The 21,485-nt window shown below is 40.8% G+C and overlaps 3 protein-coding genes across 6 annotated transcripts in view; 1 reads left to right on the top strand and 2 right to left on the bottom strand.

Moving 5' to 3' along the window:
• LOC108044467 (cyclic nucleotide-gated cation channel beta-1) overlaps positions 1 to 21,485 on the top strand; it is a 69,859-nt gene that overhangs the window by 36,228 nt on the left and 12,146 nt on the right. For 3 of the 4 annotated variants that reach the window (XM_044457449.1, XM_044457444.1, XM_044457453.1), the window contains exons 3-5: positions 9,981 to 10,784; positions 11,320 to 11,674; positions 12,401 to 13,467. In XM_044457449.1, coding sequence (XP_044313384.1) covers positions 9,981 to 10,784; positions 11,320 to 11,674; positions 12,401 to 13,467 — 2,226 coding nt within the window. The remainder of the gene's footprint in view (positions 1 to 9,980; positions 10,785 to 11,319; positions 11,675 to 12,400; positions 13,468 to 21,485) is intronic. The other variant, XM_044457457.1, reaches the window with a different exon arrangement.
• Positions 4,409 to 5,733, bottom strand: LOC108045934 (trypsin eta). The gene is made up of 3 exons (XM_017125431.2): positions 5,435 to 5,733; positions 5,098 to 5,374; positions 4,409 to 4,875 (listed from the first exon to the last, which is right to left on the bottom strand). The coding sequence occupies exons 1-3, from the start codon at positions 5,665 to 5,667 to the stop codon at positions 4,504 to 4,506; spliced, it is 882 nt and encodes a 293-aa protein (XP_016980920.2). The 5' UTR covers positions 5,668 to 5,733; the 3' UTR covers positions 4,409 to 4,503.
• On the bottom strand, positions 16,006 to 16,704 carry LOC108045917 (calmodulin). Its single transcript, XM_017125410.1, has one exon. The coding sequence runs from the start codon at positions 16,636 to 16,638 to the stop codon at positions 16,168 to 16,170; it is 471 nt and encodes a 156-aa protein (XP_016980899.1). The 5' UTR covers positions 16,639 to 16,704; the 3' UTR covers positions 16,006 to 16,167.

Raw genomic sequence — 21,485 nt, 5'->3', positions numbered from 1 at the left:
CATATTACGCATACGCCTAGTTGGCGCAAATTGCCCCATTGGCTTCTGTTTTATCGCTGGCAAAAATTAAAATCTAAGCTCAAAGTTTTTCCTTGCCCTCTTCACAGTGTTTGTGTCTGCGGCTTTGTCCTAATCACATCACGTGCGCCTGTCTTGTCTCACATTACACACTCCCCAGCTTGGGCTACACTTTGGTAAATTATGTTTACAAAAACTACCATTTCATAAAATACGTGTACAATAAACAAAGTGCTTCTACCTCTTTTCGTAAATAATTTGAAGGTAAATTTAAGTTTAGCCAACTCGAGGTCAAGTGTTGGCTTAGATGTTAGGATGATGTAAGACGCGACTTTATTTCCATTATAATTTTATGTTAGAGATAGAGATTTTTTACAGATATTTGGTTTTGCTTGTTTTAAAATATAGTTTTAAAAACATTGACTCATTCGATAGTCTTGTAATCATTACTAAAATCGACTTTACAGTTAACTGACCCATCCGATAGTCTTGTAATCAAAATAAATGTAAAGTTACAGTGATTTATTTGGACTACTGTATTTTGATAATATTTGTAAAATCATTATTTTCCTCAGTGTACATGTACACATACACATGTATGCAACTAACTTTGTGGCCAAAATTACAGGCCATGTGCTGAGCTGAGCCGGGCTGTTGGCCGGGCGTTGTCTGCTTTTGGCATTTGTCGCAATTGCCGTTAACTGCCAGCGCGTGTTGCCTGCCAACGTTTCATTATCAAAGCCGAGTTTGCCACTAAGCACGTCGTAAACAATAAGCTGGTCCCCTCAGCTTTCGCTTTTGGCCCTGGTGGCCCACGCTTATTACTTTCGTCCCATTACGGGGACATGGTCACAGGACATGGAACATGGAGCAGGGACAACGGCCTCTGGACAGCTTTATGGCATGCATACGCATATGGATATATATAAATTGTGCTTAAAATCGTTTAATATGCCGCATTGTTCTCTGTGTGAGAGGAAGGCCTAAATAATTACCATCACAACTTCAATTTGCTCCTTCTTTTTGATGTTTGCGAGGAAAGCCTAAGGGAATTGAACTACATTTTTCGCCTTACTCACAAGACATAATAAATTCCATGCGTTGATAAATTCCTCAAAACGTACGGAATAATTCATTTTGCCTTTGTCTAGCTAATCTTGTGCAAATTTGTATATGCTCGACAAATTGTTCAAATTTTTCATTTAGTCAAGTTTCACTGTAGTGCTTGCAATTGACATTTCATTCGCAACTGACTGCTAAGTGCTCGCACTCTAATTTAAATTAAACTAATTTGTAAATCTTAAACACACACACAAGCAGAGTGAGGAATTCTTTTGTGTGTCTTTGTGTATGTGTATATCTGTTTGCCCTCCACATGCCCTTGTGTATATTTTTAACCCAAATCCATTAGAGAAGTTACTCAAGAATCCTTTAGATATTTATGTGCTGTGAGCGCTGTCTTAACCCCCAGCACACACACACATACACAGAGGCCGCTGCTATGCAGATACAGTCGCAGATTCAGATACAGTTGCAGATACAGATACAGATGCAAGTGCAGTTGCTTAGCTGCGAGATTCAGAGCGGACGAGCTGAGTACAGCAGAGGTCACATCAAGTAAATAGCAACGTCGTCGAGGCAAACAAATACGCAAACATTTATAAGACTGCTAAGCTCATAACGAAATGCACTTACACTTAAGCACAAACAGACTAACACACACATGTGGAGGGTGACCACCGTTCCCTCCACGATTTTTGCCATGCTAAACACGCGTACACTGAGAAAATAATAGAAGGTTTTCCAGCGGTCGGACTATTTTAAATATCGAAAAATTTTAATTTTAAATTTATATAACCAATTTAAAAAACAAAGAAATATTTTTGTATTCAATCCATACCATTTTAACTTGTCACTGGTAAAATTTTAAACACTACTTTTATTACGGATTATGGAAAAGGCAGAAAATATTCATTAAAATTCAACTTTAAAATAATTTTTTTTAAGTCGAAGTGCAAACTGACAGGCTTCTCAAGATTTTTGATATAAAATTTCAAGAAATTTTTAAAAGCGGTAATATTTCTCCACGTGTGTCAAGTATACGCCAAGTGGGACAAGCGACAAGCGAGCGGAGCAGCTCATCTCCCATTCATGCCGGTGTCCCAGGACAATGTCAATGGAACCGCGAGGCACAGTCGCTTTTCAGCTGGCTTAGCCACCGCTCAGCGGTGGGCTAATGGTCCCCAATCGCGGGATCGGGATCTGGATCAGGCCAAAAAGATGCTGAAACGAATGTGCAGCTGGCCAAAATGTAATTAACTACATACACACATATTCCCTGGGAAATAAAGATATTTGGATGCGGGCAGCCGCCAGCGCTTGTCACTCAATTTCAGTGTTGCACCCGCATTGCACACATATGTATATATATACTCGAATGTACTGCCGAACCAACTTTCACGATTTCGTCCTTTCGTCTTCGCCTCCTTTTGCCCTCATGTCCGCGCATATTAAAAGTTTAATGTAAATGTAATGAGCGCCAGCGCATGCAAATGAACAGTTTGGCTTTGGCCCTCTGAGCCACGCCTCCTGCCGCCCTTCCCACCACGCTTTTTATTGCTTTTGCGGTTGCAGCAGCTGTGTGGCATCCATGTTGCTCCACTGCTAATGAGTTGAGTCACTTAAATACGTTGAAAGCGCTGGAAAATTTAAAGTACATTTAGCGGCGTTAGTCGAAAGGAATTTTCCCACATGCGCAAACCGAGATTTTAATCAAAAAAGTACGACTAATTGTTCCTTTAGGACTTTTAAACCTGAGAACAAAGCAAATTAAAATTGTACTCAATTCCATAAAAAATGTATATTACAAAACCTAATATATTTTTGCTTTTATAATTTAACAAGCTCTTTATGTGGAAATTATTTACGTCTGATTTAAATATTATTACAAAAGCATTAGTATTCCAAATTGCTCGAGAACTTTTTTTTAGGTATTTCTGTAAAAATCAACAAAAAAAGGAAACTACCTTGTTTGGTTTACTTTATGAATATATCAAAAAAAGCAAAAATGCAAATGGAAGCAATTTATGTTACTAAGTAGAATCGGTTTCTCTTAACAAAACAAACGTCCGGTTATTGACAGGATTCGATTTCTTACTGTATTATTCCCTGTCATTAGAAAAAAAAGGAAATCAAAAAGGACTAATTAGCAATTTTATCAAGTTGTAGAAAATATCAAGGAACCCTATAAAGCTTTCAGGTAGATTTTCGATTTCTTTAGATTTCGCTGATTGTTAATTCAATTGAAATCTATAAGATTAATTGTCTTTGCGTGAATTGTTCTTTCAAAACGATATTAAAGAAATCCATTTGCATCGATCCGTTTTGACTTGACCACCTGCTATTTCCGCAGACAGAAATCCCGCAATTTTGACAGCTTACTCCGTTGTCAACTTGGGCCCGTCGACTGTTAATTGAATTGGCTGCCTCGCCGGCGAGTTTGTCACATCTGCTCCATTTGCTCCATCTGGGCCAGCTGCTCCACCTGGATATACATTTATGCTCGCATATTCGCATCGCATCGCTTACACGCACGTGCGCACAACTACATAGGCAGTGTCACGCCCCCTATCGCACCTTAATACGCATTCATGCATACCAAACGCCGAGGACAAGTGCCAGGATGAGATCCTTCGCCATTTGGGAATGGGAATGGGGATGGAGATGAGGATGAGGATGGGCATGGGTAATGCGATGGTGGCAATGAGTCCCAATGAGTCGCACTGGCGATGCCGCCTTACACACAGTCTTTCAATTTCCCAGTTTCCTTCGCTGGCAGCCAAAAGGGCGTTTAATTAAATGAAGTCGTTTGCATTAATGTTGTCATTACGCATTTGCCTACGGAGCTCTCCAGAAAACAAAAAAATGAGGGCAAGATGCACAAAATTCATTACTTAAATGGAGAGCAGGTGCTTGGCCTTTGTTGCCTGCCGAGAAACATAAGCTGGATTCGTACCCATTGCCAAGCATTTTGATTGCCATCCTCGGGATGAAAAATCCGAGTGGATGGAGGACCAACCCAGTCACCCAAATTCAATTCTCGCTCGCATCAAACGTTTCCACTCACTCTGGCCAGCCAGTATCGAATTTCCCACTTTCATTTCACAGCTCTGGAAAATCAGATTTTAAGTGCTTTATTGCCCTTTTTGGGGCAGAGGTGTGGCAATGTCAATTAAAGCCACATGTACGCGGTCCTCAAACGGACTTCGAGGCAATTAAGAGTGGCAAAGGACTTGTGGTGACCTTAATGTCGAAGGTTTTAGAGATAGATTTTCCCACCAAATTCCAAACTGGAGTTATGTCCAGGTGTCACAAAGCTATTTTCCATTTATTTTTTGATATATTACATTTATTACTCAATCTTTATACAAAGCATTTCAATATATTAATTTCTAAATCCGTAGGAAAAGTAATTTTGCTTCTTATCTAAGCCCAATCATTCAATGTGAACTGGGTTATAGAAATCACTAGCAACATGATGAGTGGTATTGGTTTTATGGTGCTGGCAAACGCATAGACCGTACTCTTGATCCACTTTATCCCACTGAACACGTCTGTATAGACGGACGGAATGGTGGTGGAGCCGCAGCCAATAGGATAGGCGACTATGCCGACAATCACCTTTCCTATTACCAAAGGGGATCCTATGTCGCCGCTGCATGGATCAGCGTCAACCGTCCAATTATATTTTCCAGCACACATCATTCCCTCGCTGTAGTGGCGAAAGTGCTTCTTACACACTTTGTTATCCAAAAGACACACTTCCAATTGATATATTTGCACTGACAAAGGTCCGCCCTAGAGAGAAAATAAATATTTATTACAATTTATTAGATTATTTACTATTACTTAAAAGACAAATAAAAACTAAGTAATTATTGAAGATGCTGGAGATGTAACAAGGCTTTTTGTCTTTCGAATTGTTTTCAAAAACAATAGAAGCTAGTTTCAAAAAATCTGATTTGAGTGGATAACTTTTTACTATTTTGAAGACTTTTGGACTATTAAAAAGGCCCTTACCGCGTACATTCTTCCCCAGCCGAGAACAGAGTGGCAGATGCCAATTTTAGGCGCTTGATGTGGCAGATGAAGAAAGCCAATACGTGGATGGTCCAATGGCATTCTCTCCTGGAGCTTCATCAGCGCCATGTTAAAGGTGTTGTGCATGGTGAAGTTCTTCGGCACGTACATGTGTGACACTGGAGAGCAGACAGTCTTGCCAACCACATATCGCAGTCGATGTGGGGACCCGGCCACCACCAGTAGCCACCGTGCCTTGTACATTATTTTGGTTTGACTAGAGGAGACGGCCAGGAATTTTAGTTAGGAATCCTACCGAGTGGACAACACTACCTACGCCATGACACAGTGGGCGGCGGTGATCACCCAGTAGGACGATAAAAGACCACCGCCGCAATAGTGATTGTCGCCGAAATACTTGACCGGTGTTCTCGATCTGATGGAAACGACATACTTGGCCAGCTCGAAGGTCTCCTGCCCATAAAACTCGGGTGTGGATAGGCGCTTCACTCGATGCGCCTCACTATAGATCACCATCATCAAAAATATGGCTAAATTTAGATATTTCATCGCCGTATAAAAGTGGAAATCTAATAAAATTGTTAATTTTCATTACAAATTTTAGTTAACTGTTGATAGATGCCTATATGGTAAAGTGTTTATTTTAGAATTGCCTTAATGTGCCATCAGAAAAGAGAAGCGTCCCTTTAAAATTACAAAGCTCTAAGCACCCCTTTCTGAATAAGCAAACTCTCATTATTGATTTGAGAATTTTAAGGCTTTTTAAAATCTTCTTTATTATACCCTTGCAGAGGGTATTATAATTTTGGTCAAAAGTGTGCAACGCAGTGAAGGAGACATCTCCGACCCTATAAAGTATATATATTCTTGATCAGGATCACCTCCTGAGTTGATATAGCCATGTCCGTCTGTCCGTCTGTCCGTCTGTCCGTCCGTCCGTCTGTCCGTCTGTCCGTCTGTCCGTCTGTCTGTCCGTCTGTCTGTCCGTCTGTCTGTTTCTACGCGAACTAGTCTCTCAGTTTTAAAGATATCGAATTGAAACTTTGCACACACCCTTCTTTCCTTTGCACGCAGTATATAAGTCGGAACGGCCGGGATCGGACGACTATATCCTATAGCTGTCATATAACTGAACGATCGTTAATGCCATAACTTTGGTGTTTGTAAAGTTAGGAAGTTGAGATTTTCTATAGGTTTTATATTTGGCCAATCAATCTGACCTACCGAATTTCATGAGAATCGGCCGACTATATCTTATAGCTGCCATATAACTGAACGATCGGAAATGCCATAACTTTGGTGTTTGTTAAGTTAGGAAGTTGGGATTTTCTATGGGTTTTATTTTTAGCCAATCAATCCAACCTATTAAATTTCATAAGGATCGGCCGACTATATTCTATAGCTGCCATATAACTGAACGATTGGAAATGCCATAACTTTGGTGTTTTTAAAGTTAGGAAGTTGGGATTTTTATGAGTATTAAGAATGCATCATATGAATAATTTTGGAGAATATAATTTACAGAGTATTCTGCAAGGGTATATCAACTTCGGCTCCGCCCGAAGTTAGCTTTCCTTTCTTGTTTTTTTATGACTTTTATATTTTATTTTCTTATTCCTAAAACATCTTTTGATATGGAAATTTCGTTTAGAAGTATTTTATTATACAAAACTCTTCGGTATCCCGAGTATTTTCGATTTGATAACGATTGGGTTTTATGAGCAATAAGGTGGGAAGCTTCACTTTGCTCCGGGTCATCAGGCAGTTGGCTTTGCTGTTTCTGGTCTGCCTTCCCCTGAAGTTTGTTTCTGGTTAATGTTTTTAAGACTCGACTTCCTTTTTGTGTCGTTTAAGTTTCCATTTCCACTTTGGCCTACTTCTTCATACCAGCCTTTTCAGCCGCGTGTTTGGATAAGGCTCAAGTATGTTTAAGTAAAGTTTGCTGGCCAACTTTTATCAAAGTATTTTGTGTTCTCAAATATTTTCATTTGCCGAGGCAGCTGCAGCAAATAATTGAGGTTTAGTTTTTGTCAGAAATGCCCCCGAATTCCGTTTTTCTTTTAGGGACATCTTTTGGTTTCGCTGGGCAGGCAAGAAACAACCGAAGCCGAACCAACTTGTGATGATTTGCGGCAGGCAAATTTATTGACAATTCATGGCTCTTGGTTACCCAGAATCCTTCGCTGTGTGAGTGAGGCCGCTCAAGCGTTTTGTTGAACTTTTGCTCAAGTTTGTCGCAAGTTTCCGTTTCCGGCTGGCAGGCTATGACAAAGTGCCGCACATTAAGCTGAAGATTTTTCATTTTTCTTCGCTCTATCTCACTCAGCCGCTTTCCCGCTCTGGTTCTGGTTTTCTTTTCCCCGTTTTTGTTATCATCGAGGCCGCAGCCAAGACAAACCAAAAAGCGCAAAAGTTTAAATTAATGACACTCAACTATTAGCAAAATTAAATAGTGCCAAGATTATGTCTGCAAACTTGGAATGCGGTCAGGGACAGGCATGGGCTTCCATCCCACCATGTCTCATCATGTATATACGTATAAAGGACTTCGACTTCGGCCAGGAAACGGCCCAATTTGCGGTGACAGCCCCTGAAAGTAGGCAACAGGCTTGTAAATTGCCAGTGACGCAATTCTCGTACATTGACGTTGTTTGCGTGTAGTCCAAACTTTCACTAGACATTGAAATGCACTCTGGCAAACTAAGTTTGTGCCGAACAACTAAAATCAAACAAGTGAGCCGACTACAATTATTGATTCGACTAAAGGTTACCCACCACATTGTCTCCTTTCACTTATTTGAAATGCCATTGTAATGGAATATGATATTTAAATTGCATTAAAAATATCAAATTAGTAATTATTAATTTGGAATTAGTAAGTAGTAATATATATTTCCTAAACTTACAAAACAGCAAATTATAAATATTTTTTGATTATATATAAATAAATTATTTGATATTTCGCAAAGTCCTAAACATAAAATATTTCGAATATAAATAATAGGCTATTTTGCAACAGTTATATTTCTAATTTTACGACAAGGAGAACATATATTCGGTGCTTAAATGTAATGTTCGACATTTCCTGTCCAAAATTATACAATAAATGTACAGATGTTGCTAAATTTGCCTTTAACTGTTTAATTTACTGTGTTTTCATCATGATAGACTTATTTTTCCTCTCAATTTCATAGCAGGTAGAGGATTAAAAATAGTATTCAAGCTTGATAAACTTTACGTACATTTTCATTTAATGCCAGAGGGGGAAGTAGTGAAAGCCAAGGAATTTATTAATAATGCATTCGCAGCTAAATAACATTTATTTTTGCGGGTAGCCAGGCACAAAAGTGTCTCACGAAGGGCGAGGACGACGTGGAATTAATAAATAAACGCGGTCAAGTTGATTTGTATGTTGCCATTAAGCGCGAATTAATTAGAAATTATTGCTCAGCGAGGAAAGTGCAAATTCATGTTAGATGAGACCAGGGCCAAGGAAAAGGTGTGGAAAGGAGCAGGTGGGCCAAAGTAATTGACAATTTTTGCATTTTACTCGCGAGGCGACGCGACACTCGACTCGTGGCAATCTATTCAGCATCATTGTTTGGTGGCCTAATTGAATTACGTTGGCCAGAAGCTGAGCAATAATTAAAAGCGGTCTGCCAATAATCAATGGCCAGGCACTCAGCTGGAGGCAGGTATCCAATTGCTGGAGGACAGCAACAGGCGGAGGACTTAGAACGGTTCGTAATATAAATGAATTGGCGCCGCACGCAGTTCGCTGGCGACATCGCAGATACAGATACATATACAAATACTAGAAGCCAACAGCCCCAGTCCCGGCCATTGTCTGGCTGTTCGACAGCCAAGTGGCACTTGAGCCAGTCTTTTGGCCAGCAGCTTCTGGGCCAATCTGTACGGACCCCTTGCGTGTGGCAACTCATGAATTTCCAAGTGGCAGTTGCCAGGCAGCTGGTTAAAAGTAATGAAGCTCCTATGGCGTGTGTGTCTTTTTTTCTTTGTTGCATGCTCCATTTAGGCGCACGTAATTAAATCTAACTTTATTAGCACATTTCTGGGGGCTTAATTGGAGGTAAACTAACTTTGGTGCGAAGGTACTTGGCCATCACCTAGTCCAAAAACTAATTTTTGCATGCAGTCGTACAAATACGTTTCCTTCAATTGATCGATTCACTTGACTATTAATCACATACTTAAATTAATGTACATCTAAATCATTCATTAAATAGACACCCAATAAATTTTAAGAACCCACGTGAATAGTGCATAAAAGAAAATCCTGAGAATAACTACTAAATGCTTAGAATATTTTCCAAATATTAGTATTTAAGGCCATGTTAGTAAGTACACCCAATTTTTCTGTGTACAGTCCTGGTAGGAATTAATTATACCCGTGCCCAAATACATATAAGCCCTAGCTTTACGAATACCTATGTTCTTGTACATCTCGTTGTTGTTTCTTGTTGAATGCTGTTGCTATTTGATAACGTTATTGCAGTTGAGTTGTTGTTAAAGACCAACACTTTCAACACCACCACCACCAACCAGCAAACCACCTGTAGCCACCAAAACCACCACCAACCACCAAACCAATCCTCTCTCACTCGTTCTTATTGTGATTTATTCGCTCATTTCTGTGTGTGTGCCTTGAAACCCTTCCACTCGCTCTAGAACAAAAAAAAAAAAAACAAAAACCAAAAATGTTATTAATGGAGAACTTGCAATTAATTATACTCTATACTCTGATCACATTTCTCGTGCTTTTCCCGTTCGAACATAAATCAATGCGAAACCAATTACAAATTAATCGACAAAAAACCGTGAAACCATGACGATGATTGCAGTTGCCACGCCCAGTTTGAGGCGTGCGACGGCCATAGATGGCGATACAGATGGCAATGACAACGAAAACCATGTCGATGGTTATACCGATGATGACGATGATGAACGATGGCTGAGGCCTACGGCTCCGGCTCCGGCTCAGAAGGCTCAAACTCCGGCTTATGCCGCTCACAATGACAGGCCACAGACCAAAACAACAGTCGCAATACGTCAAAACAACAGCTGCAACAACAACAGCTGCAACAACAGCAGCAGCAGCAACAGCAATAAGTGCAACAGCAACAGCAACTACAGAACAGCAGCAACATCTCAATCAAACATTGGCCATAGATTAGCGCCGCGGGCCAGCTTCCCGGAGATCATGCAGCCACGCCTCTCGCTTAACGGGCTGCTCAACCCCTCCCTGATGCCCTCGCCCCGCCCCCTTTACCGGGATCACAGCTCGAGGTCAATCAACCCGCTGACCGCCTACGAGCAGCAGATGGCCGAGCTGGATGGCAGCTTCTATGCGAGCAACGCCGGATACTTGGGCGCCGGAATGGGCGGCAGTGCGGGCGGTGGCACCACCTGCACAAATCTCACGGTGGGCGGTGGTTCGAGTGGTATTTCCGCCGGTGGCAGTGCGACGGCTGGTGGTGGTGGTATTGCATCGCATGTGGGTGGCAGTGGCGCTGGTGGAGGTGGCGGAGGTGGCGCCGCCATACACACAACCGAACTCTCAATCACACCCACAATGGCCGGCGATGAGCAGTTCATCGATCTGGGGAGCCTGCGACGCTTTTCGATCGATCGCCAGAGCTTTCTCGGTAAGGCCGCGTGATCCCAGCTCCTTGAAAAATAAAACCAAAAAACGTTTAAAAATGTCCAGCAATTTTGCAACACAAACCAAAACATTAATGTTGTCAAATTAAATTGAATAAAAAAGAAAGAAATGTTTACCCTTCCTAAACACTTTGAAAATAGGGTAGCTTACTTAATTATTTGTAATATTTATAATACCGTTTACATTATGTAGGTACTGCCCATAACTCAAAGTCTCTTTAGGTCGAAGTAGTTTTCTTTAATTCGAAGTGCCCATAATTAAATTTTTTTAAGACAATTCACTTATTTATGGTTTATAAAGAATTTAATGATGTAGGTGTGTTCAAAATTGCTGCGATTTTTTTTAAGAAATGTCTTCTCAGCTTTAATATTTCTGAGTTTGTTTGATCCCCACAGTATGACACAGCCAACTCCCAAATTTGTTATTCTCTCATAATTATACACTACTTAGCTGTAAAATAAAGAAATATTTTCTATTAAATACTTATCACTCCCATCTCATTTTCATGCCACCCGCAGATCTAGGACCAAAGTTTGGTATGACCCAGCCGAAATTCGGGCAGAGTGTCTCGCAACAAGGTTTCTTCACTTCGCACGACAGCCTGGCCACACCATGCGCCTCCAGGGCCTCCAACTCGCACATGGCCACCGTAAGCACTGCCTCAGAAATGGATCTTCTGCACAACAAGCAACGCAACAAGTCGCGGGGTCGCCTGAAAGCGGCTGCCAGCGGCGATCAGCCGCTCCTGGGCACCTGGAACCGTTCCACGGGACGCGGCTCGCAGGATAACACGCTGGCCGGCGGCGGAGCCACCAGTTTGGCCATGGGCGGCCACAACCAATACGGTGGCAACTACTGCAACGGCACAGATCGGTGGGTATTTTGTCTGACTATATATATAAATCAAAGTTTTATAGATTTTTGACCTCCCCCATTAATTTCCCAATGTAATCAACAGAATATGTGTCCCTGGGGTTATTGAAATCTCAAACTATATATAAATTACGGCTTTGTGGATTTTTGTACTCTCCCATCAATCCCCCAAAGTAATCAAAAGTATATGTATGTATATGGGGGTTATAGAAACATTCGACAATACATAAATCAAGGCTTTATGTATTTTCAGCCTCCCCGTTAATCCCCCGAAGTAATCAAAAGAATGTTTCGGGGGTTATAGAAATCTCTTCGAAACGATTTCCATTCCAAAGTCCATAAACAACAATTTTTCGACAAAATTGTAACTGCAATTGTAAAATTGTATTTTCTTGGAAAAGAATCAAGCCCGTGCCAAGTAGCAAAAAAAAGCCAAAAAAATAAATGTAAAATATTTCATAAATATTATTTGACATGTCTTTTCATAAAAAAAAGGTAAGCAAAGAGATAAATTAGTTTGGAATGTTTTCAGCAGAAATGTTCTGTTAATGCTTCAAAATGTTTACAAATATAAGATTATTAGATAAAATTCCACACTACTCAGATATAAAGGGACCATTAAACCGGCCTTCCCCTACTTATCGGGGATTATTTAGTATAAGGACAACTTCTTATCCTTACTGCTGATTAACATCTGGTTTTAATACGATTTCGTTATCTTTACAGCTACCCGCGCTCCCGATCGCAGCAGCAGGGGCACCACAATGCCGCCCCACAGGCGCACCACCCCTACCAGCTGCAGCACTCGGCCTCCACGGTGTCGCACCACCCGCACGCACACGGTCCACCCTCACAGGGTGGACCCGGTGGCCCAGGGCCACCCCACGGCGGACATCCGCACCACCCGCACCACGGTGGCGCCGGCAGCGGGGGCGGCAGTGGGGCCGGTGGTCACGGGGGCCAGCCGCACCACCAGAAGCCACGGCGCACCGCCTCGCAGCGGATTCGGGCGGCAACGGCGGCCAGGAAACTGCACTTCGTGTTCGATCCGGCGGGACGGCTGTGCTACTACTGGTCCATGGTCGTCTCCATGGCCTTCCTGTACAACTTCTGGGTGATAATCTACCGCTTCGCCTTCCAGGAGATCAACCGGCGCACGATCGCCATCTGGTTCTGCCTGGACTATCTGTCCGACTTCCTGTATCTGATCGATATATTGTTCCACTTTCGCACCGGATACCTGGAGGATGGGGTTCTGCAGACGGACGCACTGAAGCTGCGCACTCACTACATGAACTCGACGATCTTCTACATCGACTGCCTGTGCCTGCTGCCGCTGGACTTTCTCTACCTGTCCATCGGCTTCAACTCGATCCTGCGCAGCTTCCGGCTGGTGAAGATCTACCGCTTCTGGGCGTTCATGGATCGCACCGAGCGGCACACCAACTACCCGAACCTCTTCCGGAGCACGGCCCTCATCCACTACCTGCTTGTGATATTCCACTGGAACGGCTGTCTCTACCACATCATCCACAAGAACAATGGCTTCGGATCACGCAACTGGGTCTACCACGACTCGGAGTCGGCGGACGTGGTCAAGCAGTATCTGCAGAGCTACTACTGGTGCACCCTGGCGCTGACCACCATCGGGGATCTGCCCAAGCCGCGCTCCAAGGGCGAGTACGTCTTCGTGATCCTGCAGCTGCTTTTCGGCCTGATGCTCTTCGCCACGGTGCTGGGCCACGTGGCCAATATTGTGACCTCAGTGAGCGCAGCGCGGAAGGAGTTCCAAGGTGAGTGACTACATAAAGATATTAAGAACACCTCTGTTTTTAAAGAAAATACTGTTGTGATATTGAAACTATAGATTAAAACAATAACTATTCAGAACAGGGTAAGGTTTTTCAATGGATCATTTGAGAAAATCAATTTTCATATCGTGCTATACATATTATCATTTAAATGCGTTGCATACGACTATGATGAAATACCATCTGGACTACAAGAATTCGCGATTTATTTATGATTTATATTCTACAATAACGCGCTTGCAAAGACAAATGGAAACTAACAGATGAATAAATTACATTACTCTGGAAAAGTGTACTTTTTCTGTTCCGAAAATCCTACCCCAAAGATAAATTAAATATACAAATCCAGATCCTTACTGCCTTTGAAAAGCAAACTAAGCTATAATTCACAAATTATTATTACAATTTCAATTTAGCTTTATCTCAAATTAATGGCAGCTATTGCTGCACACAATAAGCTTATAAATATGTTTTGTAAATAACAAGTGCCATAAAAGTACTTAGCTTGATTAATTATTGTTTTGTTTAATGCTAACAAAGAAAATTGCTGTGGTTTTTGTAAAGTAGGCTATTGAAATACTTTCCTGATTGATGGCACAGGCCTTCGTTTGTAGTCAAATCTTTAGTTTTATAATCGGTTTTGAGATTTACATACAAATGCAGCTGGCACCATGATGGATGAAAACAAATGTCAAACGATAAGCTTGGGAAATATTAAATTTGCCGTACAACTTATCACCGGATTGCCAGCCCTGACCTTTTCGGACGGAAACCCGTATTAGTGCAGATGAGAAAGGTGAACGACAAGAATAGCTACGAAGGTATTTCGCAAAGAATTGATACGAGAATTCCGAGTCTTACCAAAACAGTCCAGACTTGTTGCTATAGTTGTCCTGACAACTGAAAGAGGACTTCCTAGCTTATGAATGCGGAGGAAAAAGAAAGGGAACGGACAACAATGGACAAATGCTCTCGTACTTATACTTAAGCTGCGTTGTTTGGACGGGGAATGTATATGATTGTGCGGGTTGAAAGCTGCGCCAGCTTGGCCAATTTTATGCAAAATATTGAAATCTGGCGCTGCTATGACATTGCCAGTGTCAGGGCTGTAATGCCCATTGTGGCACACAAAGAGCGCTCGAAGGACCCGAAGGACTCGTAGAGGAATCTCTCGTAGGCTCAGTTGGGCGTGCGGCCATTAGCTAAATGAACTCGTTTACTCGGCCGGGCCATAAATAACTGGACAAAATGCAAGAGCAATCCAAGTCAGCTAAGTGGAAAAGGCCAAGTGAAAGGCAAGGAAGGACTAGCATAGACTACACTCAAAACATTTTTTGCAATTTTATTGATGTAAGAATTTTCTTCGAATATAAATATCCTCAAAACATAAGCCTTGTACTCACAGAAATCCTAAGAAATAAAATGTCCTGTGCAAAATGTTGTAAATACAAATTTTGAACTTTAATTTTATGATGGTAATTTTTATGTTGTTAAGTTTTTGATTGAATTGAGTCTTTGGATAAATCAATAAAAATTGCTCAATATATTTGGTTATTGTATTAGGAGATTTTTTAAGAGACATATCCCCCTTTATTGTATAATTATGAACAGGAAAATTGGTCAAATGGTAATTTTTTTGAGTGCACAACTAGACCAAGAGGAAGACGCATTAGAGGAAGCGGAAACGGGAATAAGAAGCGGCAGCGGTGGCATCATTTCTTGCTTTCATTAAGGGCAGCGTCAGCTGAAAAATATTAAAGCCACTCAGGACGACAACGAGTCAAGGTGGTTCGGTGGACTCCTGCCAGCAGGGAGCAAACAGAGCACAATTGGACGTCGGTGGGCGAGTCCAAGGGGGCGTGGCACCTTGATTTCTGCTGGCTTTTCCTTCTGGCCAAGCTCCTTCTTCTTGTTCTTCTCCTAAGCCCCGCCTGCAGCTACCGTCCAACTGGCAGCTGACTTGTTTACACAACACTTTGCATATGTGTTTGTGTGTGAGTGGCCATTGCACATGTGTCCATGTCCATGTCCTGCAAGGGGGCGTGGCAGGAGGCGGGGGGATGGCAAAGTCAGCAAGCAAAGCTCTGGCGGCTTAATGGACGAAACGTGCTGTTGAATTAATTTCTGGCTTTATGCTCTCAATTTTTTTCCTTTCCGTTTTCAATTCAGCCGCCTTGGTTTTTTGACTGCAGACAGAAATATACTTCTATGTATCAGATTTCAATTTTTAAATATTTTCATATCAAATAAACTGTTTGAAAATAATAATATAAAGCTTCAAAAAGTAATATATTTAACAAATAAGAAAGGTCATGAAGCTTCAAATATCACTATCATGCTTTAATTAGTTAAAATTCTTGCTTGCAAATAATGCAATAAATCTAAATTCATAGGAAATGGGTTAATAATTACAATTTTTTCTATGAACAAAATTTTAAAATTAAAAAAGGTTTTAGGCAACGACAGGGTATTATTTATAGGAATTGCCTGAAACACATTTGCGTCGTTACATATAATTTACCGGAATTTTTTAAGGATATTCAAAAATCACTTATTTTCTTTTTATTTTGCTGAATGGACAAACAATTTAGTGCAATTGTTTTTCGTGTTAAATCGTTGCGGATGCAAGTTTTTTACGCACACTGGCCATGGGCAAATTTTTTACTTTTATCGTGGCCAAGTTTATAGGGGGCTTTGCATGAAGCTCATAAAGTCGCGTCGGCTTATGCGCCCATCGCCATCCATATCGACTGCACGGAAGATGTCCTTGGTTTCGTCATCGGTTACGACTGCTCCCAGGACGAGCATGATCGCACGCACGTCCTGGCTGCTGACGAAACCGTCGTGATCGCGATCGAGTTGGTTAAAGGTCCGGTCCAGACTCTCCTCACTGTTTACTTGGGCAATGTGGGGGGCCATTATTTGCATAAATTTGGGCAAATCCAATTCTGACTCATTATTGGCAGTCACCGGACGAATGAGATCGTATAGCTCTGCTTCAGAGATCTCGTGACCCATCGAAATCAAAGCCAAACGCATCTCAGTCGGTGATAAGGTGCCATTTGAGTCCATATCGTACCTTTCGAAGACATCCTTAAGCTCTTCGATCTGCTCATTCGACAACTGATGGGTAAAGGCCGAAAAAGAAGCCATGCTAAACAATAAAAGCCAAAAGCAATTCAGGAAAATTGTATACAATACAGAACAAACAAAAACCGATGTGTATGAAAACTGACAATCAACTCAACTCAACCGAACCCAAACTCTGTTCTCGATGGCTAATAAAACACTTAGGCAAGCAATTGTTGTTGTTGCGGTCGCAAACTTTTCCGGAATAATAATGCATCATATACTTGTACAAGGGGCAAAAAAGGGAGAAAAAAATGAAAGGAGAGATGCTGAAGCATGCAGCGTTTGGAGAACCATCCATCAATTTGTCAATTCAGCGCTTGCCTTTGAGTGGCCGGCCATGGGACAGGAATGATGTTAGATGATGATGATGATGGGCAGTAGTTGTGCTGGAGTGATGGCCATAAAAAATCAAGCAGGCTTGGATGGGACAAAAATACAAATAACCATTTTTATAGATGCTCTTCCACTGGCTGACTTGAAAGGAGTATTCACTTAAGATCTATATAATTCCTTGACCCATTTAAAGGACATTTAGAACAAAAAATAAGGTAAAACCCATACTTGCATTGAGTTAATAAAAATGAAATGGACTATTTTAATTTAAGTGTTTGGCTTAAGTTTTTATTAAAAGTTAAATTCCCACAGTTTTCTCCAGAGTTCCAAAACTTTCAGTGAAGGAAACGTGTCCGACCCTATATAGAATATATGTCCTCTATCAGGATCACCAGGAGAGTCAAACAAATTATACATTTGTTGTTTCTTAACATATAACCATATACTCCGAAATATAGCCAATTCGCTTTTAGTTTTATTAAAAACGAACTACTTGTCTCATAGCTGCCATAATAATGATAACAAAATAACTATAATAATAATATGCAAATCCAGGAAACTTCGTTGATTTCAAACATGCACGAATTTACGATTATTCCCATCCAGTATAAATTAAATAGAAAAAATCGAAATATAATAGGAAAATGAACATAGCTTCCTTGTTTGTTATACATTTATACGGTTTCAGTTATGGATTTTAAATTGTATAAGCCATAGGTACAATACAGGCCGTTTTTTTCGCTCGTTCTGCTTGAAAGTGACTTTATTGACTTTGCCTTTCAAACTGAATGTCTTTTTTTTATACCCTAGCAGGGGATATTATTTCATAATACCCTCTATAATAATAGTTGAAAAATTGATTGGGTGTCGATAGATATTGAACGATGAAATTTATTACAAAAACTTGTTATACCCGTTACTCGTAGAGTAAAAGGGTATATTGTATTCGTGCAAAAGTATGTAACAGCTAGAAGGAAGCGTTTCCGACCCTATAAAGTATATATATTCTTGATCAGGGTCACTAGCCGAGTCGATCTAGCCATGTCCGTCTGTCCGTCTGTCTGTCCGTCTGTCCGTCTGTCCGTCTGTCCGTCTGTCTGTCCGTCTGTCTGTCCGTATGAACGCTGAGATCTTGGAAACTATAAAAGCTAGAAGATTGACATTTTGCATGCAGATTCTAGGAGTTCCTACGCAGCGCAAGTTTGTTTCAAAAAGGTGCCACGCCCCCTTAACGCCCACAATCGCTTATATACAATTTTAAAAATTTAAATATTTCGAAAAAGTAAAAATGCAGTTTTATTGTGTTTATCAATACCTATCGAAATGTAGAAGAAATTTTTCAAATCGGACCATTCGTTAAAAAATTATGCGTGATCAAAGTTTCTCTCTCCATCTCCCTCGCAGTCCCTTTACCTGAGTAACGGGTATCTGATAGTCGGGGCACCCGACTATAGCGTTCTCTCTTGTTATAACTGCAAGGGTGCATGAACTTCATCTTGCGTAGTTTGCATCTTTTCCTTCTTGTTATACCCGTTACTCGTAGAGTAAAAGGGTATATTGTATTCGTGCAAAAGTATGTAACAGCTAGAAGGAAGCGTTTCCGACCCTATAAAGTATATATATTCTTGATCAGGGTCACTAGCCGAGTCATTATAGCCATGTCCGTCTGTCCGTCTGTCTGTCCGTATGAACGCTGAGATCTCGGAAACTATAAAAGCTAGAAGATTGGCATTTTGCATGCAGATTCTAGGAGTTCCTACGCAGCGCAAGTTTGTTTCCCCCTTTAACGCCCACAATCGCTTATATACGATTTTAAAAATTTAAATATTTCGGAAAAGTAAAAGTGCAGTTTTATTGTGTTTACCATTCGTTAGAAAGTTATGCGTGATCAAAGTTTCTATCTCTATCTCCCTCGCACTCCCTTTACCTGAGTAACGGGTATCTGATAGTCGGGGCACCCGACTATAGCGTTCTCTCTTGTTTTTATTTATCTTAAAGCGAAGCATACTTTTAATGTTTAAGAAATCAGGAAACTATTCAAAAATAAATAAATCACAATTATTACCACACCGTTGTGCTGAATATTTTTGTTAGACTCCAGCCTGCTTTTGTTCTCAGAGGACGGAAAGCCACTGACTTGTCATGGATTTCTAGGCTTAGCAATAAGTTTTCCGGCAGCCCATTTGATTCATTCAACTTTGAGGCCTACTCTTGTTGCTTTCATTCCCCAAAGACTTTGAGCCGAGATGATAAGCAAATGAAATGTTGTCGCCGTCCCACATGACGAATGATTAATGACACGAATGATACATTTCTCCTGGGGCAAACCACGAGCCACTGAAAAGTTTAAACTAAACTTTAACTAAGGCGGGCACTTTTTCACTCGGTGTCACGGTCCCTCACTGCGAATTTCGCTAGTCACAGCTTAGAGGGGATACTGTTTGCAAAGTGACTGAGTCCCGGGGTCTTCTTCTGCTACATTAGCCTACTTCCTTCGCTCTACATCCTACATCCTACTCAGGATTCCTCTGATGCAGCAAGAACTTGTGATTGTGTATTTGTTTAAGCCGAGGTCGCTTTCCTGTTTCCTTCCGCCGCTTTTCCACTTTCCCGCTGATGCTTATGCTGTTGGATGAGAAAAGGGGGGGGGCAAGAAAATTGATTTTGAAATAGTTGGTCTGCCTTTTTAAATTTGATTGACGTTATTACATTACATAACATCGCACACTAAGAGGAAAGGCGAAGCAGCTGGTTTAAGTTATTCATCCATTTAGCCCCACTTAGGGGTTGGGGTAGGTGGGGGAGGGGGGAATGTTGGGATTGTGATGATGGAGGAAAAGAGACGGCAACAACAAGTGGAAAACTGTCATTATATTTGAGTTATTGATGGTTATTTTTTTTCAAAATCATTTTGCAACAATGTTGCCGCCACCGACCCACACTCACACACGCACACTTTTTCAGCCGCACGCTGACAGGATCTCCACCCCATCCCTTTACCCCTTACCTCACTCCTTACACACACACTGTTACATTCACGCTTAGTTAAACGCATGGCTGTGGCTTGTTAACGCCGACAAGCGCAAAAGATTGCCGTTCGTCGAATGCTTGCGATAATCGACAAGCTCTCACATACTCGACCGAATGCACAGGAAAAAAAAGAGTAAGCTTTCTGAAATTGATTGTGAAATATTCATGGGAAGCTTAGAACTCCTTTTCATTGAGATACTAACGTAGAAAAAATGTTTTAAAAAATAATAGATACCTTAAAAACACCCCGTTTTTCTGAAATTGATTGAGAAATATTCATGGTAAGGAGCACTTAACCTTAATTGAGATCCTAACATAGAATAATTGTTTAAAAAATAATAGAAACCCAATAAAAATATTTGTTCTTTATATATATGTACTCTAAGTTTCTAATATTACAAAATTTATTTGTAACAAATTACTTTAAAATTTAATGATTATCAAAATTTGACAATCGTTTTGGTTTTTTAAACGTGAAAACAAACTCTTTAGTAATATATATGTGTTCGAAAGTATGTGCTTAAAAACAACTTGTAAAATTATAAATTTGTATATACTTGTGAAACTTTTATCAATTTGCATATCATAATTTATTAAAATAATTATTCTAGTATAATATGCTAAAACCTATTTTGAATTTGCATTTTAAAGTCAAGTTTATCTCGGTGTAGGAAACACACAAACTTTCTGGCAACCTGCTCGCATTCAGGACATTCGCTGTGTTGAGGTTGTCTATTGAATATTTCCCTGTTTTGGCAACAGTCCAAACACCGTTTGAAAAACTGACATTTAAAATTATGGAAATTCTGCCCCTTATATATACCAAGCCCCCAGCTCTTTGCCATTATGTAATTGTTATTGTAAATAGTTTTATGCAAATTTCGCCGCTGTCAGCAAAACTGTCAACGGACCTTGATTGATGCATGCGGACAGTTTGCATATGAATCATCTCTCGTGACGGCATGTGTTCGTGTGTATTTTTCCAATTTCATTACTTGCTTTATTTAGTTTTTAAATATTTGCGGCATTTTTTCATGGCGTGCCCACAGTCTTCATTTACAATTAACGTCTGTTTGCCCTGGCCCGACTTGGCTTTTGGCATCGCAATTAAAACAATTTACGCGCTCAATTAAAGCCAACACAAACAAACACGAATGGGGCAAAGGAGCTGAGCGGAAGTTTCGGCGAGCTGAGCTCCGAGCAGAAGATTTGTAGTGCCTTAGCCAAGCGTTTTCGACTTGGTAAATGCATAATGGACAGAGTGTTGTTGTTTGCCCTTGTTCTTGCTGCTGATGCTGCCCCACAATGGTGGCACTAAAAATAGCAGCGAGGCGAAGTGACGAAAAGCAAACGAACTGAGCCCAGAACGCGCGTCAGCCATTCGACATTCGTTATGTCCTTCCCTTACACTGAGGGAAACCAAGAAAATGAAAATTAAAACACAACTACTTCTGTATAAGAGTTTAAGTTTGTATTGCTCAATTTATTGTTAGAAAATGTATTTT

Source organism: Drosophila rhopaloa, unplaced genomic scaffold (assembly GCF_018152115.1).
Source record: "Drosophila rhopaloa isolate 14029-0021.01 unplaced genomic scaffold, ASM1815211v1 contig_115, whole genome shotgun sequence".
In the NCBI taxonomy this organism is placed as follows: Eukaryota; Metazoa; Arthropoda; class Insecta; order Diptera; family Drosophilidae; genus Drosophila; species Drosophila rhopaloa.
Note: the sequence above shows the minus strand (reverse complement) of the source record. Positions and strands in the feature narration are given on the sequence as shown.